The 26,362-nt window shown below is 49.0% G+C and overlaps 2 protein-coding genes and 1 long non-coding RNA gene across 5 annotated transcripts in view; 1 reads left to right on the forward strand and 2 right to left on the reverse strand.

The window, feature by feature from the left end:
- LOC140681105 (uncharacterized) overlaps positions 1 to 26,362 on the forward strand; it is a 399,832-nt gene that overhangs the window by 37,705 nt on the left and 335,765 nt on the right. The window lies entirely within an intron of this gene.
- On the reverse strand, positions 1,527 to 8,707 carry LOC140681122 (coiled-coil domain-containing protein 180-like). 3 transcript variants are annotated; one of them, XM_072920498.1, is made up of 10 exons: positions 8,376 to 8,707; positions 7,799 to 8,012; positions 7,060 to 7,304; positions 6,154 to 6,235; positions 4,493 to 4,602; positions 4,278 to 4,406; positions 4,004 to 4,114; positions 2,825 to 2,920; positions 2,409 to 2,572; positions 1,527 to 2,232 (listed from the first exon to the last, which is right to left on the reverse strand). In XM_072920498.1, the coding sequence occupies exons 6-10, from the start codon at positions 4,302 to 4,304 to the stop codon at positions 2,067 to 2,069; spliced, it is 564 nt and encodes a 187-aa protein (XP_072776599.1). In that variant the 5' UTR covers positions 4,305 to 4,406; positions 4,493 to 4,602; positions 6,154 to 6,235; positions 7,060 to 7,304; positions 7,799 to 8,012; positions 8,376 to 8,707; the 3' UTR covers positions 1,527 to 2,066. The 3 variants fall into 3 exon arrangements, with proteins under 3 accessions (XP_072776599.1, XP_072776600.1, XP_072776601.1); XM_072920499.1 differs by lacking the exon at positions 7,060 to 7,304; XM_072920500.1 differs by lacking the exons at positions 7,060 to 7,304; positions 7,799 to 8,012.
- Positions 15,234 to 18,887, reverse strand: LOC100232259 (serine/threonine-protein kinase pim-1-like). Its single transcript, XM_072920190.1, has 4 exons — positions 18,849 to 18,887; positions 16,496 to 16,868; positions 16,071 to 16,454; positions 15,234 to 15,750 (listed from the first exon to the last, which is right to left on the reverse strand). Exons 1-4 carry the CDS (start codon positions 18,885 to 18,887, stop codon positions 15,647 to 15,649), a joined length of 900 nt encoding a protein of 299 aa, XP_072776291.1. The 3' UTR covers positions 15,234 to 15,646.

The raw sequence follows: 26,362 nt of genomic DNA on the forward strand, positions 1-26,362 counted from the left end.
CAGTTCTTCTTCAAACCTGTGTTTTAGTTTCTCAGTCATCTGAAGCATGTTGGAATGTACAATTTCAACATCTTCTACTGTGCAAATGTTCTTATCCAACAGGGTCATCTAAATGAAAAGAATAGCAAATTATTGACATGCATGACTTTCAGAAAGCATGACTAAACTTAGTGTTTCTTCTCTTGTGATGGACAGAGAAAGACTCAGCCTCCTATATCCCACATTTGTTTACTAAACACTACAATTCAACTGGATACAGGAGGAGAAACTGAGACAGAGAGCAAGACAGATTTGCCAAGATAGATTTAGCACAAAGGCTGAAGGTCCTTACATTCTCCACATAAACACAGGACAGAACCCCCTTCATTACTGGCATTTGTTACAGCTTTTACACATTTCAAGTACAAATGCCAAACACTACTGTGAAACTAAATGGATGGTTACTTTTTGAACTGACTAAGACAGAGGTTAAAAACTAATTTCACTTGTTATCTCAGTGTTTGGTGGATCCTCAAACACATTTTACTGTAATGGCACACTGTACCACGGCTACCACACCCAAAACTGGGACACTCACCTTGCAGGTCTGCACTTTTTCCTGACATTTGCCCTGCACCAGCTCATACTGGACACGCAATTTCTCCCCAAACTCTGCATTATGGGTGTCTGAATGGTATGGAACAGACCACAGTCAACATTCTGTATTTCACAGTGCAGTGTGAAAAGGAAACATGACAAGAGGCCATGTGCTGAATCTCAGCAGAGGGAACAGATCCCAGCAGTGTCACACATCTGTGTGACACTAACAACCAATCAAATAAGATGCTTTAATACACAGCCGTTTATAATCATGCTTAGAAGTAGCAAGTTATTTACAATTGCTACCAGCTTCTTTGCTACCATACAGGCTACAAACATCACAACAAGACGTGCTCTGGAGCAAGAGAAGGCAGGCACACAGAGGGAAGGCACCCTACAGGACATAGAGAAAGGAAGTACCTCCAGTATTTCTTCCCCTCTTCTTCTCCAAGAGTTAAAAAGGAGTATATTTTTGTATGATTGAAAACTGCTCCATGTCAAAATTAAACTTTCATTTCCCCAGATTAATTCTAACCAAGCCAGTTCCTGCTAGATGTGACCATGTACAAGTGTTTGTACCAGCCAAAGGAAAGTGATGTCACAGGCAGCTTCTTTGGGTCTTACTGCCAGCTCAAAGCAACTGAGAAGGCGGGATGGAACAAAGAATAGAGCAAACATGCACTTTCAAAGCAACTGTATGCCTCATCATTGCCCAGGAAAAAAGAAAGTATTGCTTGAATTCCAGACTGTTTGTATGATTTCCCAACTTACCTATACTTGTGTTTAAATTCTCCAGAGTTCTGTACCATTCATTAAAGTCAGATTTTGTATGTGTTGGAGGCAGCAAGGCACTATCAAAGTAGTAAACAAGAGTCAGGTAATCTAAAATACAAACCAGTCCCGTGTATATAAAACTATTAAAAAATACTAAATTATGAATCAGAGCATCCATGCTACTGTGCTTTATTTTATTTACAGCCATCTTGCAATGAAAATCAACCAAAGAGACTGTTGTTGTTCAAGGCCAACTGTTTACTACCCAACAAGGAACTGTTATCTACCTTGCTCCCAACATCCACTGTAAAAAAACTCCCTGTAAATACAGTAATGCATTGCACCCAAAAATGCTTTTTGTGTTCAGGATGGATATTCAAACACAGCAGTGTCAGATTTCTATCCATATTCCTCTCTGAATTTATTACACAAATTAAACCCCTTGGATAAAAAAACACCAACTTCTAGTTCTCCACCCATCTTTGTCTGCCCAGTTCTACCAGTTTCAAATGTCAGTAATATTTACTTTTGCATTCCTGCATTTTTAGCCCACAATCACCACTTCTTTAGTGTAGCTGGTGCAGTGAAAATCAAGAATGCTTTTCCATTAAAAAGAGCTGTAGAAAAATAGGGTTTGACCCTGTCTTACTGCTGAATTTAACAATCACACACTGACAGAAAGCAAAGTGCATTTTGTAGCCAAGCTCCTCACATTAACTCCAGCAAGAACTGTTTTCCTTTATACTATATCCTCTTCTGCCATACCCAATATGCTGCAAAACCCTCAATCTCTGTTCACCAAGTACAATTTGCTCCTTAATCATATTTTCCATTTCCTCAGCTGGGGGATTCTGTACTTCTTCACTTGCCATAAATTCTCTGCAGGATGGAAAAAAGATACGTATAATGGAAACATGATATCAAACATGATATCATACATGATATGTATAAAGAAAAAATAACTTTTTTTAACTTGTGGTTTTATAGAAACCACAAGTGAACACTAGTCACTTTGTGTTATTCATTGTCCAAAATAAGACTGCAAAACTTCTGACCTGAAGCTCTGAATAACACAGTTCTTTTGGATGAGCTTCCAGTCCTTGACTCTCTCTTGCCACTTCAGTTGATGCAATTTTTCTTTCTCAAGCTCCGATTTCATTAGATTAAAGAGCAGCTTGGCAGTTGCCCTCTCATTACCCAGCAGTGCTTTGTTTATATTCTGCATATTAAAAAAAAAAAAAAAAAACAAAACTAGGAGTAGAAGCAGCATACAACATGCAAAAAACAAACAAAAATGTATGTTCTACAGAAAATGAGGTGAAAAAAGAATACAAATTATTAAAAATACCCTGCAAAGTAGAAATCTCTCTATATTTCAGTGATTGATAGGCAGAAAAAATTAATTTTAGCTAGGAAAAAAGACATTCTAGGAATATTCAGACTGCTATCCTGTTCCAGGTAAAACATTTACCATTGCCTTATTGTTTATGAGCTTGTGAACATCAGCTGCCAAGAAGAAGGAAATTTCCTCCAGTTTCACTGTATACTTGGTCAGTACCTCTGTTATCTGTGCAATGAAAGAATAAAGAAAAGAAACAACAAAACGTTAACTCAAATATCAGTATCCCAAATTAAAAAACTACATGAGCAAGAGAATTTTTTCCATTAAAATTAATTCCATTCGATTCATTAATTATTCATTAATTAAAACTATTAAAGTGAATTAAAATTAATTGGATGACACACAGATTGAGAAGTAAATTTTAAAATATTAATCTTAGTTACTTTAAAGACTAACTTTTTCAGTAATTCATAAAAACAGTAACTAAAACATTCTACTTTGCTACTACTCAGCTGATTGCTCTTTAATACCTGTGATAATTGAGTGCTCTGCAGACTGGCCATAATATGAATTTAAAAATCTAACTAAATTCCTTTCAAATATCTGAAGGGAATCCACCAGTGCCTGTTTTGAGTGAACACAAAATTAAAGCAAATGTGTTCATCTCTGACATTTATCGTAACTAATCCAACAGAAAGGTTACTGGTGGTACTCTTGGACCTATTCATCATACCTGAATTACAAAAAGAGAAGCAACTGGCACTGGTAGAACAAACAGCTCTTCTTTGCCTACAAGGACAGTGCAGCAAGCTCTTCCACAGTCTATTTTTTTAATCCAAACATTTCCTATGATGTCCAATGACTTTTACAGGTTAGGCTGAAGACTACAAAACTGCAACATGTCTGCTAGCGACATCCAGCCAACCCAAACTAAAATCAAGCTAGGTCATGTCTAAGCTCCTTCTCAACTGCAGAATGGTTATGTTCCCCCCAAAAATAACAGACCAAATCAAAGTTTGACCTACACAACCCTCCAGGGAAATAAAAGCAGCTTGTATATTCCTTGCACCTTTAGCATAAGTAATTGTGAAAGAAACACCTTCAAACTAGGAAAAAAGTGGCTTCTCCTGATTATGTGGGTATAAAATGAATAGTTTATTGGGGAAAAGAAAGCAATCACCACACAACAGAACTACAGGCAGACCTCTGACTCCTTTGGAAACAAGCTACTCTTTGCTCTGCACCCAGCATTGTATCAGCAAATACCAATCTTATGCTTAAGTAACAGTTATTAAGACTGCAGCTCACTTTCATGGCTCGACTCCTTTCAGTCTCCTTTAGGGATGCATCCATTGCCCTGATACACTTCCTTCTGTTTGAGGACTCCTCGTGTATCATATTCCAGAGTTCTTCCAAACCCTGCAATAAAAATGTACTTTCAATTTCACTGAAAAGTGAAAACACATAAAAGAAAATTTAAAAAGTAAAAACCCAATAATTTTGGACTCCAGCAAGCCATAAGAAGACGCTACGCAGAGCAGATACAAGTAACTGCAGTTGAGCCAATGCTGAGTTGCCTTACTTCAAATGAGAAGGCTTCCAAAGCCATGTCAGATGCAACCTTTTCAAACAGAAGTTAACTCTTTTCATCTGATTTCATCACTTGAAGCTGAAGGAGTTCTTGAAGATTCAAAACAGAGGCTGCCATCTCCTGTAACAGTAGGTCAGTGTGATCATTTGAATCTTGGGCCCTGACCTTAGAAGAGCTCCAGACTGGATAAAAAACTCCTGTCTTACCCTGCCAATGCAGCCCAGCTCCCGCTGCATTCCCATCACTGCTCTATCGTGATGCTTTTGCTGCCGTTCTGCCAGGTTCTTCCATGTACTGCTGCCTGTTTCCTCAGGAACTGCCAAGGAAGAAATGAGGATTCTATAGCCTGGAACTGTTGCTGCAGAACATGGGATGCATGAACAGTAAATGCCAAAATCGACACTATGACCGCTGTAGTTTGTGCAGCTTTCACGGTGTGCAACATCTTTCCAAGGGAAGTGCAATCTTAGCAAATGCAGGTTAAAAATACTAGGGCATATTTTAAACTTCTGATTTTCAGAAGGATAACAGCATAGAACTATCAATTAAGCTCAGGTACGATATAAAAAATTTGCAACATTTCAGGAATGAGATCTGATTACATCAGAACTGGAATTTATCATCTAAACATAACATGTGATTGACCAACAATTTCACAACTGTCTTTTTTTTTTTTTCTATTAGAAGCCTCATCATCTTCAAAATTACCTACATAGCATCAAAAATGTGTCAGGCCATTTCCCGAGCTTGATTTTTGTTACCTTGCAGGAGAAAGAGTACCAATGTGGGTGTAACCAAACTGTGTACTCTACTCCCCTCTACCTCATTTTATGATGACCTGCTAATGATGGGTGGTTTTCAGCACACCTGACCACCAGGATAAAAGTGTTAAAATGAGAGAGGCAAGCCCTGCAAGGTGAGGTGGTATTTCTTTATCCTTAAAATGATTCAGCTGGGGAAGCAGCTGCACCATCTATCCAGCGAGGGTCATCTGTGCTAATGGGCCATAATGAACTGATTATGCAGTAGCAGAATGGGAAGCTGAAACGACTACCATGTACTCCAAAAATATTCTAGCATTCATGGGATTACATCATTCCATTCCATTATGAAGCTCCCTGCACTGAGGGATGTACCACATGAACTCCACTGTATATAATTCAGGCAGTCTGGGGACTTGGGACACCACCACCACTGGATATCCAGAGGAGGATCTGAACTTCCACAAGGCCACCCGTTGTGGCAGCACATTTCTCCCTCTCTCAGGATTTTTCATAGAGGTGCACAGAGAGAAATTAAAGAGAAAACAATTTCTATTTCTGCTCCTTGTTTTTCTCATGTGGAATGTGTTTGGAGAATTGTTTACCTAGGGTGATTGCTTGATTGGATTCTGGTGAGGATGGTTTGAGCCTGATGGCCAATCCAACCCACCTGGGGCTGGACTCTCCAGAGAGGGTGACGAGTTGTGTTAGAGATATAGAGTTAGAGAAAGTAATATGTGGTTTTAGTATCTTCCTTTATATAGTATATTAATGTATTTTAGCACAGTTATAATAAAGAAATCATTCAGCCTTCTGAATTGAGTCAGACATCATAATTTCTTCCCATTGGGTTCGCCTGCATTTACAATAACCCATTCTGACAGGACTGCAACCACTGCAACCCTGACCAACAGGGTGCCAGGTGGTACTCTGACTTTGTGGTTTTAAACCAGTTTTGCTGTATCATTGCATTTGCTGTAATCTTTCTATTAAATTGTAACTCCAGTTTGAAATCTCTCACAAGGTAACAGCTAAACCTGTTACATGTACCACATTTCCTGTGACTGTAAATTAAAATAGATGACATTAAGGGAAACCAGTTTTACCAACTACATCGGGAGGCCTCTGACTTCCTCAGCTGAACTTGCACCTACGTTTCCCCATGCCTCTGGAAAAGTTGTAGATTGTCTGAAACAGAAAGAGAATAAAGCTTCAATTTGTATTAAAAATGCACCAGAAGAAGGACTAACATAATAGTATAATACACTTTAATTGGCAAAATTTAACATTAAAGTGAACATAAGTGTCATTCTAACTTTAAAGAATATAATTCAAAGAATCAAAGTTGCCTCTTCTGAGATGAACTGAAGTCTGGGTAGATCCCAATTCTAAATCTATTAGGATGGCATTACAGCAATATATGCTAGATTTAGAACATGTAAACTACAGAGACTTACAGAATAGCTCTAAAAGGTAAAAAACCTAGGAACTCTTAAGGAGACACTGGCAAGAAATGTGGAAATAGCCTTTATCTGCCCAGTGCTTTTCCCAACAGCTTGGGCACTGTGCTTGTCCTTGGGGTCAGTGAGAATCCCTGTATTGCTATTCAGCAGCTGGATCAGGGTAAAAAAGGATGGATGCATTAACTCCATTCTTGTTCATTACATTATCTTACTGCATCATCATGTAAGCCATTTACTTGGAAATACAGCCTAAAAAATATTTGTCAGACTGGGTGTATATCTAGATTGCTAAGAGCAAAGACAATTTCTTTTTAAAAGGAAAACCATACAATATGTCTGCCATTGCAAATATTAGTCTGGTAGCCTGCACTTCAACAGGCAGCAAGCAGTTCATTACACTAAATTTACATGTGGTGAGGAGACAATCTGTTACAAGTCCTTAGTGCTATGAGCAAGAATACACGAGTATATAATTCCCGGTGAAAATCTGTCCATTTCATTCCTTTAGTTAAGAACATATATTTGGGGTTTTATGCTTCTGTTCCCTACCTGTCTGACTGTGGCTTTTTTGTGAAGTCACTGATGGGTGTTGTTCCAACACATTTCTGCTGATTACTCATCAGAAATGGCATGGCATCAGCAAACATTTCTGAATGCCTATTTAAAGGGAGCTTTTTACTCTTCTTAGAGGACTTTGTCTTCTTCTTTCCTTCATCCAAAAGGTGGGCTAAGTGAGCCTTCAAAGAGCCATAATCTTAACAATTAGAATTCCTTCAGACCTACTGAATGGAGAACTGGGACAAAATAATGAATGAAAAATAGTAGGGGAAACACAGCAGAAGAGAAAGGTAAAACAATGAACCCTACATACCACACACATAACCATTTTCCTCTAAGGCTATTTTCAAAATGAGAAAAAAAGAAAAAGGATAATCTTTTCCTCAGAGAGGAAAAGTGGACAAACTGGATGGTGTTGCCTTGCTTACAGTTACCAAAAAAGTAAAGAGCAGAGTGAGAAATGCCTGAATCTGGATAACTATGCCTTTCAATGTTTTACTGCTGTGCTATGATTCTGCCTTCAGTTAATATAACCTGATATACAACAAAGAGATGGGAACACATGTACATGCACTGGAGAGCATATGCTGGAGATAACACATTCATTTTTTACTAAAACAAACCAAAACCAGAAACTATGAAAATGACCTGGGGCATTTCAACAGCCAGAAAACTGACTAACACAACAAATTCCTTTGGCTTTTCCTCAGTCCTTTTCCTTTTTTTTTACCTTGGCCTTGAAGATCTGTTTACAGCCTTCCTCTCTGTGAACATGTCACACTCCTCCTATCGAGATCTAGTGACTAATGGCAGCTGAGTGGCCGGGCCTGCTTCCAGAAGAACTGGCAACTGCAAGCTGGGAGCCAAGAGGAGACACAACACTTCACTGGGAAAAGGGCCTTCCTTGCTCCTTGAATCACAGAGTGGTTTGGGCTGGAAGAGACCTACAAGATTATCTTAGATCATCTTCCAACCTCCTGCTGTGGGCAGGGGCACCTTGTGCTATCCCAGGTTGCCCCAAGCCCTGTCCAACCTGGCCTTGGACACTGCCAGGGATCCAGGGGCAGCCACAGCTGCTCTGGGCACCCTGTGCCAGGGCCTGCCCACCCTCACAGGGAACAATTCCTTCCCAATATCCCATCAAAACCTGCCCTGTGGCACTTTGAAGCCATCCCCCCTCGTCCTGCCACTCCAGGCCCTTGTCCAAAGTCCCTCCCCAGCTCTTTTGGAGCCCTGCAAGGGGCTCTGAGGTCTCCCCGCAGCCTTCTCTTCTGCAGACGGAACACCCCCAGCTCTCCCAGCCTGACCTAGAGCACAGAAGCTGCAGCCTCCAAAGCAGCTCCGGCAGACTCCCGGCGGTGAAACTCCACGCCGAGCGCTGCTCCCCTTCCCGGCGCTGCGGGGTCGCTCCCGGGGTCGCTCCCGCTCTCTCCCCGCGCCCCGCGGGCCCTCAGGCGGAGCCGCGCGTGCCGGTGCCAGCCCAGCGGGGGCGGGAGCGGGGCCGGCCCAGCCTCACCCACAGCGCCCCCGGTGGCCGCTGCCGCAGCACCCGGAGGCCGCCCCGCCGGGTCCCGGCCTGCCCGCCCCGCGGGAGCAGAGCTCCGGAGCCGCGGATCGCAGCCCCGCTTTGTGCTCGTCTCTGCACAAGGCAGGCCAGACTTCCCACGTCCGCACCCTTCAGCTCATCACGGGAATGAGAACACACCAACCCTTGGGGGAAGAAACCTCTTAAGGTCTCAGCCTCTGATAAACAATCAATAATGATAGTGTTCACAGGCATTAATCAAAAGCCCTAGAGCAGTAGCTCAGTATAATCTGGCTTCCTGAGCTAAGTAAAGAGAGAGGTTTAGGCTGGATATCAGGAACAGGTCTTTTTTTCCCACAGGGTGGTTGAGCACTAGAACAGGCTCCCCAGGAAAGTGGTGACAGCACCAAGCTTGTCCGAGTTCAAGAAATATTTGGACAACGTTCAGGCATGTGATGGGATTGTTGGGGTGTCATGTGCCAGGTCAGGAGCTGGACTGGGTGATCCTGGTGAGTCCTTTCCAACTCAGCCTATTCACCTCCACAGGCGCAACTTGAGGCCGTTCCCTTTTATCTGTTAATTGTTAACTGAGAGGAATCCAATCACCACCTGGCTGTCCCCTCCTCTCAGGAGTTGCGCAGAGCCAGAAGGTCCTCCCCGAGCCTCCTTTTCTCCAGACTCAGCTCCCTCAGCTGCTCCTTGTTCTCCATCCCCTTCACCAGATCTAATCCATTTTGTGGACACACCCCAGTTCCTCAATGTCTTTTTTGTCATGAGGTTCCCACAAATCACCTGAGGATTTGAGGTTTGGCCATAGCAGGATTTGAGGTTTGGCCATAGCAGTGCCCAGAACAGGGGGACAATCAGTGCCCTGGTTCCACTGGCCACACTATGGCTGCTGGCCACAGAAGGCTGCCCTTGACCTTCTTGCACACCTGGACATGTGCTGGCTTATATACAGCGGCAGTGGTGATTTCCCTCTCCTCTCCAAAGCAGCAGTACAGTAATTCTTTATTTTACAAGCCAAGGTGTAGCCGAAGATAAACACAAAGCAAGGGGGAAGCAGGTCTTCTCCAGGATGCAGAAGAATCTGAAGCAGAGAATAAAGCTTTGAGGAATCAGTCACAAGGAATTATTTCATTTCAATACCCCAGTCCAGGATGCAAGAAAGAAGAGAAACCAGGGAGCCTGGTCATCATTCCTGGTCTCCAGCTCTCTGCTGACACTTCTGAGGCAGGACTCAGCAGCAGAGAGTGTCTGCACCTCCCGTGCCTCCTCTGCCCTGTGTGAGCAGCGCACAGCAGCTCTGGCAGGGAACCTTCGCTGCAGAGGGCTTGCGTGTTTTGGCTTTGCACCTTAATGCAATGATGCTTTGGGTCCCCAGGACACTCCTCTGCCGAGGGAGGAGCAGCTGCCGCATCTCCTACTGTTTCCAGCAGCTGAGGAATTGCCATGGAACAACTTCAGCACAGACCTTTTAGCTGGAGCTTGCTGTTCCTTCTGCAGTCCTCTCCCGTGCCAAGGTGTCTCACCTGCCGTTCTGGCAGCCGGTGACCCCTCAGGTGGGAGCTGCCGGCCAAGTGACCCCTCAGGTGGGAGCTGCTGGCCGGGGAGGCTCGGGGAGCCGTGCCCGGCCATCCCTCGGGCTCGCGGTGAATCCGCCGCCCTCGGAGCAGCAGCGCTGGAGGCGCTCGCAGCGCTCCGCGGTACAAGGGGGACACCGGGCGGTCGCTGCCGGCACACGGCGGCTGCTGCCGCTCCTGGGATTTCCCGTCCTCTGGCGAAAGGATGGGAAAAGTCACTGATCTTCCACTTACCACGGAAAGCACCGCTCCTTTGGAGAAGTAGAAGTACTGCACGCAGAAGAATTATTATACCTGGGAGCACTCTTGTTAGGCATTTTTAAAAACAGTTCAATATTACAGCCACACAAACAGAGCAGATATTAGAGGGAGAGTTCAAATCCCCTAAAATTTCTGTGAAATAATTAGGATCAGAACTTAATTTCATCTACAGATGACTCACTCTTCCTGTAAGTTCTACTCTGCTGAATTGTCAGGAATGGAATCATCTCCACCGTTGCTGATGCAGTGTAGTGAAGAACCATCTCCTGATGGCAGCACATTTGCAGTCCAGGGCTGAGAATGCACAAGATGAGAACCAGTGAGGTCTGGGCTGAAATCCCTGCCCAGGGAAGGGCAGCAGCAGTGAGCCAGCCCTTGCCTTTTCAGGGGAGTGCGAGGGCTGCAATGGCAAAGGCAGTTTTCCGTGCCTTGGCACTCAGCATCGCTGCAGCACTTGGGAGTGAGTGCCAGCTGGGAATTCTGAGTGTTGGCCTTTGATCCTTGGCATGAGAGCTGCTTTTAATTTTTTTCCCCCTCCATGTTCATTCACACTGGCTTTTGCAAACATTTGTCTATATATTGACTTTTATTTGCAGGAGCATTTAAGAGTCTGGCTGTGATTAGGACCCTAAATTTTAGGAGAGCAAACTTTCAGTTTTTTAAGGAAGCGTCCACATAGGATTCCCTGGAAACTGTCTTTAAGGATAATGAAGCTGAACAGAGCTGGCATCCATTTAAAGCCATTTTTCTTAAAGAGTAAGTACAGCCAAAACCTGTTCCCCGAGACCTGGGAAACAAAAGCTAAGTCATGACCACCAAACAGTTGTTTTACACTAATTAATTTTAGTTATCATGTTGCATGAGGGCTTTAGTCTTCTCCAGAATTTCAGCTTGGTCTCAATGCATTGATCTTGGTTTGCACAGATAACAGCAGACAGTATTTACTAACATGCCAACACCTCCTTCTGTAGCCAGCAACTAGTCTCAAGCTGGGCACTAGTGAGCAGCAGTCTGTGATACTGAGCCACTTACTGTGAAATGCTTGCATAGCAAGCACTGCATAGCAGCGGTAGTTCCATTTGCTATATTTTCCAAAAGATTGGTTGTCCCTTTCTCCAGCTAACAGATCCATAGCTGTGGAATGGGGATCCTCTTTCTGCTCAAGGGTTAATTGATGTGACAACTCCAGGAATGTTTTCCTTGGCACAGCTCCAACACAGCCAATACTGATTAGGGCAATTAGCCCATTCTGTGGTGCTGAGCTCATGGCAGGCAGTGGTGCTGCTCAGCCCAGCTGTCAATACTGGCATGGCAGGTCTGCATGGTGCAGGATGGACCCCACTGCATGGCTTGCAGTTCACAGCCTGAAAAAATCCATTTGGATTTAGAATTCTCTTCACCAAGATGGCAATGGATAGTTGGTGCTTGAGACATGAACCTAAAACTGGCAGAAGTTTTATGTGTGTGTCCCCACAATTCCACCAATTCCATCATTCCCACTCAGCAAACCTCTTGGTGCCCAGATACAGGATGCTGAGTACAAATCAAAGAATTTGTTCCCTTTGAACATTCATTAGTATCTAAGATGTATGAATTAACAAATTAGAATCCCAGCCAGCAAGGCTCTGGTAAATTGTCCCTAAGAAGAGTAGCCAGGGCATATTTGGGGTGGCCTAATGGTGGCCTTCCTGTTTCTGAAGGGAGCATATGAGAAAGAAAGATGGAGAATGACTGTTTCCAAGGTCTGGGGTGTCAAGACAAAGGGGGATGTCTTCCCACTCCCAGAGGGCAGGGTTAGATGGGGTGAGGGTGGTGAGGCCCTGGCACAGGTTTCCTGGAGAAGCTGTCCTGGAGATGGCTGCCCCATCCCTGGAAGTGTTCAAGGCCAGACTGGACAGGGCTTGGAGCAAACTGGTCTAGAGGTATGTGTTGCTGCCTATGGCAGGGAGGGTGGAACCAGATGATCTACAAGCTTTATGATTACAAAGTCCCCTTCTAATCCAAACCATTCTCTGATTCTCTGAATGCAGATGAGTACTACAATAATAATAATTTCAAAATATTATGGTGAGCATCTTCAAAAATCAACATTCAAGAGGAAAACATTCTCAGCACAATGATGGTTTGTGCAATTATAATCTCTTCTACAAGGTCATGAAATTAAAATTTATGTTAATTACAGCCCATGGCAATGATTATGCTAACAAACTGTTCCACTAATTATATTTAGGTACTTAGATTCCATTAGCCAAGAAGTTTTATGCAAATATTTGAAAAATGCCTATATCTCATAAATAAGAAAAAATATTAATGCAGATAATACATGCCTCAACCCACAATTACAGAAACATGCTTTAATTCAGTTGCTTAACACACAAGTTTAAAAACGGAATTAGAAAACTAATCAGTTCTATGAGATCTATACTTGCTTATCTTTGAACTTTTTTTTCTTTAAATAAGATAGGAATTCAAGAAATGAAGTGAAATATCTTCCTTTTTCGAAATGAAAGTTTTTTTTCAACAGGTATTCCAGCTCTTTGAACCTCCCTCTGATCAAACCAGTATTGTACATACTGGGTTTTTACCTTCTGCCCATGAACCAGGGGATCCAGTCTGACCCTCGGTGCTGATCTCCCCTAGTCACTTAGAGACTCTTGAGCCAGCCTTAGGCATGGCCCAGGTCCTCCACCACACACCCACTCCCGGTGGCTTGGGCCTTGAAAGTAGTCTCTTCTTTGGCCAGCTGAGTATTACACTTCCTTGTATATTTATTGAGAAAGACAAATGGAAACTCTTGCACACAGCAGTTACTGCCACAAAAATTCTTGTTCTACAGTCCTATGGGGTTCTCTTTCTCAGAACAATTCAACATCAGCACCAAATATGGGACAATATTCGAAGGAAGCGGCGAAGGATAATATTGCCATTGACAAGCCTGAGAAATGGGCTGACAGGAACATCACCAAGTTCAAGAAGGGGAAGCCCAAAGTCCTGTTCCAGGAGAGGAACACTACCAGGCAGGCACCAGAGCACACTGGGGGCCATTCTATCTGGGCTGGAAAGCTTTTGCCAGGAAAGGCTTTGGAGGTCCTGGAGAGCACCAAGGTCACCATAAGCCAAAATATGCACTCTTCTGGGATCCTGAGCTGCATCGAGAGTGCAGCCAGCAGGCCAAGGGAGGGGATCCTTCTCCTCTGCTCAGCACTGCTGAGCACCTCTAGGGCTGGTTCCAGGCTGGGGCTCCTCAGCTCAGAAGAAAGCAGTGAAGGGCTGTGAAGATGATGATGGAGGGACTGGAACAACTCTGCCGTAAGGCAAGATGGAGGAAGATGGAACTCTTGGTCTGGAAAAGAGAAAGTTTAGGGTGATCCTATCCATGTCTATAAATACGTTAGGGGAGGGATCAAAGTAGATGGAGGCCAAACCAAACCTGCTCAGGGCCCTGAACACAAACACCAGCCCTTTTCCCTGGGAAAGAAAACTCACCAGTCCAGGTTCCTGATGTCAGTTTGTAGGGTTCCCTTGGTGTCACTGTTGAGGCAGGACGGGAATGAGAAGACTGACTCAGAAGGCTGCTGAGAGTAAAACTCCGGTTTATTTAAAATACACCGCTCTTTTATACAGAGCTTCGTGAGGAACAATTCCATTGGTCCTGAAGTGAAAACAGCCCACACCATTGGTGCAGAGTGCTTGATGCACAGTGATAGAACTTAACTATAAACAATGTGAACAACAAGAGGAATAAAGAATTATTTACATTCTTCTCCAACTCTTTCCCAGGCTTCTGCCTGGCTAGAAACTCTCCGTTTCTCTCTTTGACTGAATCTGAGACCTACAGATTTGCAGTTAGGGGTTGCAAGCAGCACTACCTGATGGCCCAGTGCAGGGGTGTAGAATTCAAATCCCCACCCAGCCGATCCACTACCGCACCTTTGGAAATGTAATATCTGTGTAACAACAACACAATAAGGCAATACCACAATATAATAACACAATAAAATAGAAAAACATTATTCTAAAGATAACATAGCTAAAGGAGCAAATGACTCATAATAAAAATTTCACGTTACAGCTTGCAATTAGTCCTTGTACAGAGGACTCAATGGCTCTGGGCCTGCGGTCACCAACATCCCGGGGCTGTGGGGACACAGGGACCTCCAGCTCCTGGAGGAAATGTGTCCTGGCCCTTGGACAATTGGCAGTCACCACTCACAGGTCATTGGAAAAGGGATAATTACCACTCCCAGCTCAGGCTGCAGACCATGGCTGACACACTCTCACCATCACATCACAGTGGGGTACTGGCTGGAAGGATCACGGCTCAGGTCAGGTCTTCAGGTAGGGACTGGGAGAGCCATTCAGGGCACAAGAGCTTCAGCAGCCTGCATAAAAGGGAAGAAAACTGAAAGATCAGGTACATTTCTGAAAAAAAACCCCCACATTTATTTCCCAAACCCTGTTTTGGGAGGTCAGGGCAGTAGGCAGAAGGTGGCACAAGTTTAGTAGATGGCACCTGCCCACAGGCAGGCAGCTGGGTGCTTTCCTGTGACTGGTTACTGCACTTTCCATTACCATTGGTTGTTTTTAAGGCAGCAGAAGATACTTTTGGGGGGTAAAATGAGACCAGCACCATGGGAATGACTCCAGTATCTCAACATTTCCTGTGGGCTCCATGCACATGACTTAGGATGGTGCAGACCAAGCTGCTCAAGTGCCCAGCTCTGCCTCCCATTTCATAGGAAGAAAGAAAAAGAGTTCAGCAGGGCTCAAGCTGAAATGATATTTTGTAGCTTACGGCTCTCCTCAGAGCTCTGGTAAGAGAGGAAGGTCTCTGTCCCTGAAAGCCACAGACCCTTGGAATGCACAATGGACCTGTGTGTCACTTCAAGAGACACCAAGAAGCCCTGCCACTTTGAAAGGGCAGCTGTTGTTTCACTGCTGCATTTCTTGGCTCGACAAAGCCCCTCCGACCCGCACTACGGCCTGAGCTTGAAGATATAAAGTACCACTCTGGAGGACAGGCATGGAAAGCTTGCCAAAGGCTGAAGGCAGCACTCTGATTCCCCCTTTTCCCAAGACGTTTCTTTAGCTGAAGTTGCTGACAAGCACCAGCCTTGACACACCAAAATGGGTTTGCTGTTTTATTTTCCAGGTCCTCAGTCCTGCGTGGGACTCGGTAGGTGGGTGCTGCAGAGGCTCCGGCAAGGCATCAAAAACGCCGGCCCCACACCCAATGGTGGCGCGAGATCTCCTCCAGCTCCGGCCTGTCCGCAGGGTGCTTGGCCAAACACCATCGGATCAGGTGCTGGAGCTCTGGGGAGAGAAGCCAGAAAGCGCCGGTCACCGCCAGAAGTCTCCTGCCCAGCTGCCCCCGTCACCCGCGGGGCCCGGGCCGTGCCGCGAGCGCTCTGGGCCGTGCCGGGCTCCCGACCGGCTCTGCCCCGCGCGGGAGAGCGGCACGGCGGGACGCGGCCGCCTCCTCCGGCCGCCCGTGCCGCGCTGACCCCGTCGGCACGGGCCCCTCCTGCGGCCGGCCCGTGAGGGCAGATCCACGTCCCGCGGAGCTGCGTGAGGGCCGCGCCGGGCGTGCGCCGCCACTGCCAAAGCCCGCCGGCTTGAGGCCGGACACCCACCTGGAGAGAGCTGCCGCCGGAAGAAGAGCTTCCCCAGCACGATGGCTTGGTCGTCCTGAAAGGGGAGGCTGCCGCAGACCATGACGTACAGCAGCACGCCCAGGGACCAGGTGGTCGCCGCGTGGCCGTGGTAGCAACCCAGCCAGGTCCACTCGGGCGGGCTGTACACGCGCGTTCCTAGGGGAGACAGGCGGCGCTGGCCGGGCGCAGGCTGCTGCCTTCCAGAGCCTTGCACCAGCCTCCTGACCGAGGCAGGGGCTGCGCCCGCGGCCACAGCTTCCCCCCCGAGGCCACCCCGCATCCCCCAGCCAGCTGGCCAAAGGCAGGAAACCATTCCACAAGGCCAAGAAGGCCAGCGGAGCAGCCCAGACCCTTGTGGGCCCGCTGAGCCCAGGGGCCGGGAGCAGCCCAGGCCATGGGCTCACCGGCAAAGTCCGTGAAGGCCCGCTCCTGGAGGAAGGTGCCGCAACCGAAGTCGATGAGCTTCAGGTCGCCGCTCTCCGGGTCCACGAGGAGGTTCTCCGGCTTGATGTCCCGGTGCAGGACGCCGCAGGCGGTGCAGTGCCGCACGGCCTCCAGCACCTGGCAGAAAAGCCAGCGCGCCTGCTCCTCGCACAGGAACCCCTGGTCCTGCTCCTGCAGGAACTCCAGGAGATCCCGTGATGCCCCCGGACGCTCCAGCACCAGGATGAAGCTATCCGGCAGCTCAAACCAGTCGAGCAGCTGGATGATGTTCTGGCAGCCAGAGCCCACCTTCTCCATCAGCACCACCTCCAAGGGCACGCGGGTGCCGTCGGGCTGTGAGGAGGAGAAAATCAGTGCCTGCGGCAGGTGCTGCTGCTGCTGCTGCTGCAGGCCTGGGGCTGCGCTGCGCCCTGCCCGGGATGCCCCAGTGCCCCCTGCCGCAGCCTCCCAGGCGCTTGCGCTTCCTCCCGCCCGGGGGATGCTCGGGGCTGCCCCTGCCCGGCCCCGGCACCGCTGTTCGGCGTGCCCAGGCCCGCGGGGCTGCGGCTCCGCACGCTGAGCCCGCCCCGGGATTCTCCCTGCCCGCCACGCCCCGCTCTGTCCCGCTGGCCCCGCTCGCTCACCAGCTCGTCCCACTGCAGGACGCTCTCCCGGGCCACGCGTTTGATGGCCACCTGCGAGCCATGGGGAGAGGAGGGCTGAGCTCCAGCCCTGCCCCTCCCCGCCGCTGCCCCTCCGCCCAGGCCCGGCCGTCGCGGCCACTCACCGGGCTGCCGTCCGAGAGGCGGATGCCCGAGAAGACGGTGCTGAAGCCGCCGCTGCCCAGCTGCGGGCCCAGCAGGTACCGCTCCTGCCGCTGCCTCCTTTGCCCTGCGGCCAAGAGCGAGCCATCAGCCTTGCGCCCAGGACCCGCCCCTCCCGCAAGTGCCGCGAGTGGAGCGGGCCGGGCCCCGCGGGCCGCCGCGCTCTCACCCGCTTCCTGCTGCGCGCCGGGCAGCGGCCACCGCCCTGCAGCCGCCGGGCTGGCGAGCGGCAGAGCCGGGCCGGGGCAGCGCGCACAGGCGGCTGCGGCAGCCCCGGGGCAGCGGGGCAGGGCGGCACCGGCGCTGTCCCCGGCGTCGTGGGCTGGGCTCTGCTCCTGCCGACGGCCGGGGCTGCAGCCCGAGGCTTGGCACGGGGGAGACCCAGGAGCGGCTGCAAAGCAGACAGGGCGTTTTCAAGCCGGGCCATCGAAGGCACTGAAAACAGGCAGCGACTGGGCTGCTCGCAGGGGCCTGGCCTGGCCTGGCCGCGCCCCTCCAGAGCCCCGGCGGAGCCTCAGGAAGCTCCTCAGGAGATCTCACCTGCTACTAGAAAGCCCTTCGCGGCACTCGAGGGCTGTCTCGGGGCAGCTTCCTGCAGATGGAGGAACCTCTGAAGGCTCGTCTCCACCACCAGGCTCGGGCTGTTTCCAGCTGGCAGAAGCGGCACAGCGTCCTGGCTGTCCTGGCCGCTGTGGGATGACCACAGCTGGCTCCAGGACTCTTGCTGCCCCGTCAGCTGCTCCTGAGCAGGCTCCCCCACATCGGGCTGGGCTCCCATTTGGACTTGTGGGCTTTCGCCTGACACGTAAAGGGTCAGGATTGCGCCCGTGTCGTTGACGTCCGTGAGTCCAAGGGAGCTGGGAGACCTGTCCACGGGCTCTGCTCCTTCCGCAGGCTGACAGGTCTCACTGAGCCTCTGCGAGGGATGGAGGCTGTCAGAGATAGCAGAGGCTGCTGGCAGGGTGCAGGGTCTCTGACAGCCTGAGGTTCCTGCATGGATGGTGGTGGCTCCCCCCTGCTGTGCCATCCTTGCCGGCCTTGAGGCTCTCCCAGGGATGGAGAATCTCGCTGGGAGCAGCCTCTGGAAGGGATGGAGGCTTGTGGAGGAGCTGGCTGAGGCACAGCAGGGCAGGTGGCCTCGCTCCAGCAGCTCCTTCAGTTCTTTCCACAAGGCTTGCCACATCCCAGAGTAGAGGGGCGCACGTGTCCCGTTGCCATTCCAGAGGTGCAGCATCAGTTCCTGCAGCTCCCGGGCCACTGCCAGGCAGGGGCCGCAGCCGCAGGGGCTGCCCAGGGGGCTGGCGGGAGCACGTGGCTGCTCGCCAGGAGCAGCCCGAGGCCTGGGGAACCTGGGAGCCACAGAGGCTCCTCGCTTCCTCCATGAGCTTCTGGGCCGGACCCTGGGGCGCTTGCTCCTCTTCGCTGTCCGTGTGCTCCGGCTCCGCGGTTGCCGGTGGCCAAAGGCCCACCAGACAGCCACGGCGGCCAGCAGCAGGACAAGCGCAGTCACCAGGACGTCACCGTCACCCATGGCTCCAGCACGTCCCATCGCGACTGCACTGGCAGCTGCCGGCGCTGGCCTGTCTCACCCAGCGACAGCGCGGTGATGTCACAGTGGTGTCACAGTGCTGCGGCCAGCACAGCCCTGGGACATCACAGCCCTGCCTGACGCCAGCGCTCTGCCCTTTGTGCCATCACAGCCCTGCCTCAGCCCCGCCCTCCGCAGTGCCCCAGGAGGGGTAAGGGGGCTCCCTATGGGCACTTGCCAGCTCTCTGGAGCAGAGTGGGTGGAAGATTCTTCTTTAAGAAGGACACAAGAATGAGGAGGGGAATGCTGATGGTCTCACCTCTTTGCTGGCAGAGCATGGGACATGGATTGTCCAATGTGACACTGCAACTCCTTGAGGAGGGCAAGCCCTGCTCAGTAACATCCAAGCCATCTGTGTGCTGTCTACCACGTTCCCGTCCTGAATCCAAACCCAGCTCTTTGCCGCTCCCTGGGAAAGAAATGGATCCTATCCCATTGAAAACCAGTACATCAGCCCATTCTTCAGCCAGCACACCCTGTCTCTCTTTGTCTCACACCTGGACACCTGCTCCAGACGTATTCTGCGAGGGACAGGATCAAAACTCCACTTAAAATCCTGAAATAGAACCTGCATTGCCTTCCCATCATCCATGAGACGGGTGACCTTATGTTAGGGAACCAGTGAGTGGCAGCCAGGGTGCGCTTGAGTTTCGGGAATGCCGCATCTCCTCGTCTCCTCATTTCCCAGGCAGACCCTGCCACGAGGGCGTGGCCGAAGCGGCCCGAGGATCCGGGAATCCTTAGGAGAATGGTGAGTAGCAGACTCGTGGGTTTGTGGCTGCTGTGCAGCTAAGATCATGCAGTGATGTTTGGTGTTCTTGATTGTAGCTGGGCAAGGGCCACAGGTCGGTGCCTGCGGGAAATTGCCAGCAGGGGAGGCAGCCTTCCTTCGTACCTGATGTGGATTTCCTTCCCCGGACATCCTAGAGATATTTTTAGGATTGGTGACTGATAAACACAATGTGTTTTGATGGATGGTTTTAGTTAGTGGTGCTTGTTTTGTTTTGGTTGTGGAACTATTTATCTTGGGGTTTTTTTGTGAGTATTTTAAATAAGGTTTGACACAGTGAGTAGGACTGTCATGTAGTTTATTTTTTGTGAAAACATAAGTATACCTTTAGGTTATGAAATTGACAGGACTACTTTATTGACTACTTACCAAGTCTTTTTTAGGAGTAAATTTTTGTAAGTCTGATTTTGAAATCAAAGAAGAAAAATGAGAAGACGAAGGAGGTAGAGAAGTTATCTCCTTCTAGGATAGAAAGGGTTTAACATAGAAACTGCTTTGTCTAATGTTGCGTGGGGCATTTCCGTGCGACAGCCGGGCCGCCCGCGGGGCTCGGCAGCAGGAGAGCCCCGAGCCGGGCAGGGCGGGGCGCCGGGGCGGGCTCGGGGTGGAGCCGGGGCTCTGTGAGGCTCCCCCTCCTGTCCCTCTCTCTGCCCCTCTTTCCTCCTCCCCGCATTCCTCTTCTTTCTCTCTTTCCCGCATTTCCCACTCTCCCCAAAGCAGCTGCGTTCCCTCCCTTTCCCGCTACCCTTCCTTCCTCTTCCCCGTATTCCTGTTCTTTGACCCCCAGACCGTCCCCTCCTCTCCCTCCCAAACCCGACCTCCCACTGCCCTCACTCCGTCCTGTCCCTGCCCCGCTACTCCGTTCTATTCCCCCTCTCTCCCTCCTCTGTCCACCGTCCCTCTTCCTCCCCTGCCAGCTTTTTCCTTCCCTTCCCGCTTTCCTCCACAGCCCGACCTCCCTCCCACCCTTCCGCATGCCCCGCTCTCCCTCCTCTCTTCCCGCCTAAAACCTGGCAAGTGTTTCGTTTTTATAGGTATTGGTAAAGAATAGGTATCTATGGCTAAATTCATTTGGAAAGAAGCCCTCTCTCTATCCATTCATTTGTATCCTGGAATGTAGGAAATTCTGACCAGTGCTGAACCAAGCAAGTGCCCTGAAACCATCGGAGCAGCTGCAGGGGCTGAAGGGAACAGGAAGGGCTCTCCGGCACCTTTTGCCTCCGTTCTCTGCCATTCTCCGTCGCAGTCCCGGAAGAGGCGTCTGTCATGCAGCCTGCCAAAATGAAGACCTGTAAAATCCTAGCTCTGCCTTTTGTTTAAGGTGTTTTTACTTCATATTTATGTCATCACAGAAAGCAAGGAAAGAAGAAATGTGACTGGTTCCCACTATTGCTCCGTGCAGGCACTTTTAAAGGCTGCTGTACTTATGTTCTCTTTTTCCACTCCAAGCTTGACTTTCCCCCTCCTTTTTCGAGGTCTGCCGCTTTGGGTGTCCCAAGGAGGGCAGGGTTCCTCAGCAGGGGTCTTAGGAGTTGGTGCTGATTCTGCTTTTTCCAAAGGTGTATCGAAGTGTGCTACCAAAATGACTATTTTCTCTATGGAAAGCTTTCTCTCAATGACAATCAATGCATGTATGTGTTTTAACCGTGTAACCAGATGGATTAAGAAAAACCAACACCCGTAGTAGATTTCTGCTTGATCTGTGTCTGTAAGAAGTGGGCTGTGTGCTGGAGAGGGAGAGACGCTGTTGGAGAGTGGCAACAGCCCCAGGTGTGAGCTGTGAAGATGAGGAAGGCTCAGAGCAGGCCCAGGTGTGAGCTGTGAGGATGAGGAGGGCTCAGAGCAGCCCCAGGTGTGAGCTGTGAGGATGAGGGGTGGCTCCTGCCGGGGGAGGTTGTTTTAGGGAGAGGGTTTGCTTCAGCTGGCTTTTGCATGGAGCTGCTGCTGGAGAAGGGGAGTTTATGGGGAGCTCCCGGGGCTGTCTCATGGAAGGACGATGGGCGCTTTGGACAGGGTCCGGGGGATCACCTGGATATGCACTTGTGTACGTGGAGCATTGCTCAAAGGAGGTGCCGAGGGACAAACTTTTGTGCCGAGAAGCAGCAGCCAAACAGGTGAGCCGGTGCGCCTTTGTAGCGGGGACTTTTCTCCTTTCCCTTTTAAATTTCGTCTTGCCAATCCCTCCCAGTTGCCCCCAGGAAAAAAAAAAAAAAGGATTTTGAGGACAAAAGAAATTCAAATTGAGGGTACCGGTGTCTGAACTAGTGGGGGATTCCCCTTCACTTGTGGTTTTGAGGGTAGTGATTGAAGGAAAACCTGCCTTTTCCAGGGTGTTAGGGATATCACAGGGGAGACAGAGAATCCCTGTGCTGCCTTTTAAATGGAAGGGGAAAAATATTGTTGTCGTATGATGGGTTTGACTTGAGGGTAGCTCCCCACCCTTTTCATCATCCTGAGGTTGAAACGGAGGGGGCTGCCCTGTTGTCCCTCCTTTTAAAGGGTTTGCATTGAGGCAAAAATCCCCTTTTTGCCATCATTTGAGGAAAACTCCTTCTCTTCTGCTCTTCTAGGGGATGAAATTGAAGGGAAGCCCACATTTCTTTGCCCTGGTTGAAGTGAGGTGAGCGCCTGAGTGTGGTGTCACTTTTGGCGCTTCAAAGGAAGGGAGCTGCAGCTGTGGCAGCGCTGGAAGGGTGGAAACCGGGCTGTGCTGCTGCATTTGGGGGCACTTCTTCTGCCCCTGGTGCCGGGAGCGCGGCTTCTCATTTTCCAGCGTTCCTTGCTGTGGGGCTTTTGAGGAATTTCTTGGATCATTTTCTTTTGTTCGTAGTTGGTGTATGAGGAGGGCCATGGGGTACTTCTTGGTTGTTACGGTTCTTGCTCCAGGTGCTGATGACAAGGGTTTTTTTGGATTGAGCGTTGTTGTTGGATTTCTTTTTGATTGGTTCTTATGTTTTTAAACAATGTGCTTTTAAAAGTTTACAGTGGTTTTTATGGGTCGTAGCATGAAGTAGAGGGTAGGTTTTTAATTTGGTTGTGGTGGCTTTTATTAGCGGGAGTATGTAGTGTCTGTTTAGGTGAGTTTGAAGTAGTCCTGTAGTTAATTAGTGAGGTTTTTTAATATTGATAATTGCATTTTTGTTTATTATATTATAGGGGTTTGATTCATTTGCCTTATTTGATTGCCATGTATGTTTTATTTTTGCAGAGAATTTTGAAGATATTGTTTATGGTTACATTTATCTTTTGGCCACGTGTTTATTTCTAGATGGTATTTGTGTTTTGGTGATTTGAGGCATTATGGCTTTCTTGTGTTAGGAATACTTATTTTATTGTTGTTAGTATAAGCTTTTTGCTTAGTTTTTTTTTTTTTTTGTAGTTTCATGTGTTTGGTTGTCATTTTTTATTAATTTTATTTTTGGGAACATGGGTATTTCTCTGGTGGATTTTTTAAGGGGCACATCCTTTGCCGTTTGGATTTTTTGCAGGTGGCCACCCCCTCAGGGCCACAGGCCCCTGAGCACAAACACTGGCCCTTTTCCCTGGGAAAGAAAACTCGCCAGCCCAGGTTCCTGATGTCAGTTTGTAGGGTTCATTTGGGACTGTCAGGGCAGCATAGGTTTGAGATATGGGGAGCTTGGGTGTGGGGCACATCCTTTGCCCTTCAGATTTTTTGCAGGTGGCTGCCCGCTCCAGGCCACAGGCCCCTGAACACAAACGCTGTCCCTTTTCCCTGGGAAAGAAAACTCGCCAGCCCAGGTCCCTGATGTCAGTTTGCAGGAGGTGTTTGGCATTGCCCCGGCAACCAGAATTGTATTTTGCTGCAGCTTTGGTCGGGGAGATCTGGGGTGCCCCCTCCTTCTCTCACCTCCTCCCCTCAGCCCTGTTCTTCTCTGTCCCTGTCTCCATCCCTCACCCCTATTTGCACGTCCAGCCCACGCTGCCCCACTCTCTCTCCACCCTTCGCCCTCCCCATCCTGCCCCATCCCTCACTCCCCTGTGGCTCCCTGCAGCACCACATGGGAGCCCGAACTCGTGGGGATAGTGCGGCCCTGGCAGCAGGACAGCACCGAAATGAAACGGGCCGGGACGACGTCTGTGGGCTGCACGGTGTCACCAAGGGACCTGGGGCTGAGGGGAGGGGGCTGGAGGGTGACACAGAGGTTGGGGGCTGCTGACAGGCAGAAGGGGTCTTGAGGAGTAAAAAGGGGGGCTCCATGGTGGCACAGAGATGCTGCAGTGGGGTACCTGAGGGTGACACAAGGAGGCTGAGAGGCAGGGGGTGCCTTGAGGGACAAAGTGGGGGGTGCCTGTGGGTGACAGGTGAACCTGCCCTCACACCACCCTTAACCGCACCCTAAATACCACCCCGGGTGCAGCGTGCACTGTGGAGGTTAGGGGGCCAAGGGACAGTGTCGGGGCCTTGGGGTGACACGCTGACATTACGGGCTGAGGGGCAAAGAGGGGGGACTTGACAGGTGGAGAGCTGACACTGAGAGTTAGGGGTGCAAAGGACAGGACACAGGGTACCGGGAAGGGTTAGGGTACAGCAGCAGCCCTCACCCCAACCCTAAGCTCACCCTAAACAGCACCCCTAGAACACCATTTTTCCCCAACAGCAGCTGCAGGCAGTGACCCTAATGCTGGGACAGCCCCAAAACCCTCCCAACAGCTGCAGGCAGTGACCCTAATTCAAAGGAAGGGATGATATTTGCTGGCTAGAGGGCGACTGGTAGAGGCTGGGGACTGGGCACTTTTTTGAGGTTTTTTTTAGTGTTTTTAAATGATATTTGAGGGGTTTTCTAACAGGAGCTTTTTAGAAACTTTCTAGGAACGTTTAGGATACTTCTGGGCTTTTTCAGGGCTTTTGAAAGATTTTTTCAAGTTATTTTAAGGACTTTCTTAGTACTAATTAGAATTTTTAGGGTTTCTTTTTTTGGGGGTGTTCTTGGGGTTTTTAGGACTATTTAAAAAAATTTAGGGCTTTTTTAGGACTATTAGGGGTATGTGGAGGACTGTAAAGACGTTTGAAAGTTCCAGGACAGTTTGGGTGGATACAGACGAGAGATCTCTGCTGATTGCTCTTGGAGGATAAGGTTTATTCAGGATGGAGAGAGGCCTTGCCTCGAGCTGCCAGACACAGCATGTGGCCAGGCCTGAGGTGATGGGGGAGCGGAGAGACAAAGGGAAGAGCAGGGACTCAAGGAGGGGGAATCCAGGAGGAGGGAGGAAGTTCCAAGAGGGGAGGGGAAGATCCAAGAGGGCGTCTGGCCCTTTGGGGGCCCCTTATCAAGGGGGGCTCCAAGGTGGGCTGGAACAGGACCTGGGCCAATGGGGTCACAGACACCTGATGGTTCAGGGAAGGGGTTACAGGTGTGGGGTGAGCCATACATTCTGGGGGGTGAGATGGAACAGTCCATTTGCTTTTGGACCCCGGTGTAGGTAAGGTTATTGTCCAGCCAGTGGGGGCATGATATTCATCCTGGCTGTACTATTGTGGTTCTTCTTCTAGACAATCATATTTATCTATCCTTCCCAACATCTCCCCTGTTTTCACTGAACCATTTGAAATACTAAATATTGACTTAACAACTATTTTCTGCACACTTGGAGGTGTACAGGGTATTTCTACTAAAACTATACTTATTACTACTGGAACAGTCAAGCTTCTTTTACAGAGTTCCTTTAGCTAAGGTACAAGGCTCAAGAGCTTGCAGGCTTGGCTAGAGGAACCCAGGCATTTGTCTTTGATTGAATTACAGGTAAAACTTCCCTGCAAAAACTGAAACAGAAGAACAAAAGCAACATGCACGCATATAAATGATAAAAGTCTATTTTTCTCTCAAGCTGTTTCTGGCAGGTCATTTTCTCCTGGTAATTCTGCACAGTTCAGGTTTGGGTGCTGGCTTCTTGGCTCGTACTTGCAGAAGCACTGTCTGGTGTGGGGGTGTCAGCAGATTTCGGTGTGTGGTAGGGCTTCACATTCTTTGCTGGGACCCCTCTGAGTTCTCCACCTGTAGAGACACAAGCAAAACCTTTCCCCCATGTTAGAAGCCTGTGTGGACCTTGTATTTGTCCTGAATCTAAGGTTTTGATTAAAACTGGGGGGTGCCCTTTAATTTTTACTTTTTTGTTGTTCAGGAAATGTCTATAAATGGGGGGGCGAGGCTTTGTGCACCTCATTTCACATGTCCAGTTTCAAGGGCCATTAAAAGAGGCTCATGTTCACCATGTTACCCAGAATTGCTGTAGTTATTTCCAGGAGGAAACCAAAAATTGACTGTCCTGTGGTGTGGTAGAAATCTCACCACAATAGTGACTGTGCGCAATGACAGCCAGGTCTTTTTGGAGCTCTAACAGCTGAGAGTGTGGCAGCGTAGTTTTAATATTATTTTTAGACTCATGAAAACATTTTTACCAAAACAATCTTTCACTCCTTTCTTCTGTCATAAACTACGGAACAGAGAAAATGGAGAGGAGCAGAGGTTTTTTTTAAGTTGGCTTTTTTTTTTTAAGTCTTAAAATAGTGCCAGCTTGATGCATAACATTGAGAAAATGGATTAGTAGCAGCTATTTCTTCCCACCAGAGAGGTGGGATTTAAATCTTCCAACAACAGAAGCACTGGATGTGCAAGAGCTCAGTTTT

Source organism: Taeniopygia guttata, chromosome 31, assembly GCF_048771995.1.
Source record: "Taeniopygia guttata chromosome 31, bTaeGut7.mat, whole genome shotgun sequence".
Lineage (NCBI taxonomy): Eukaryota > Metazoa > Chordata > Aves > Passeriformes > Estrildidae > Taeniopygia > Taeniopygia guttata.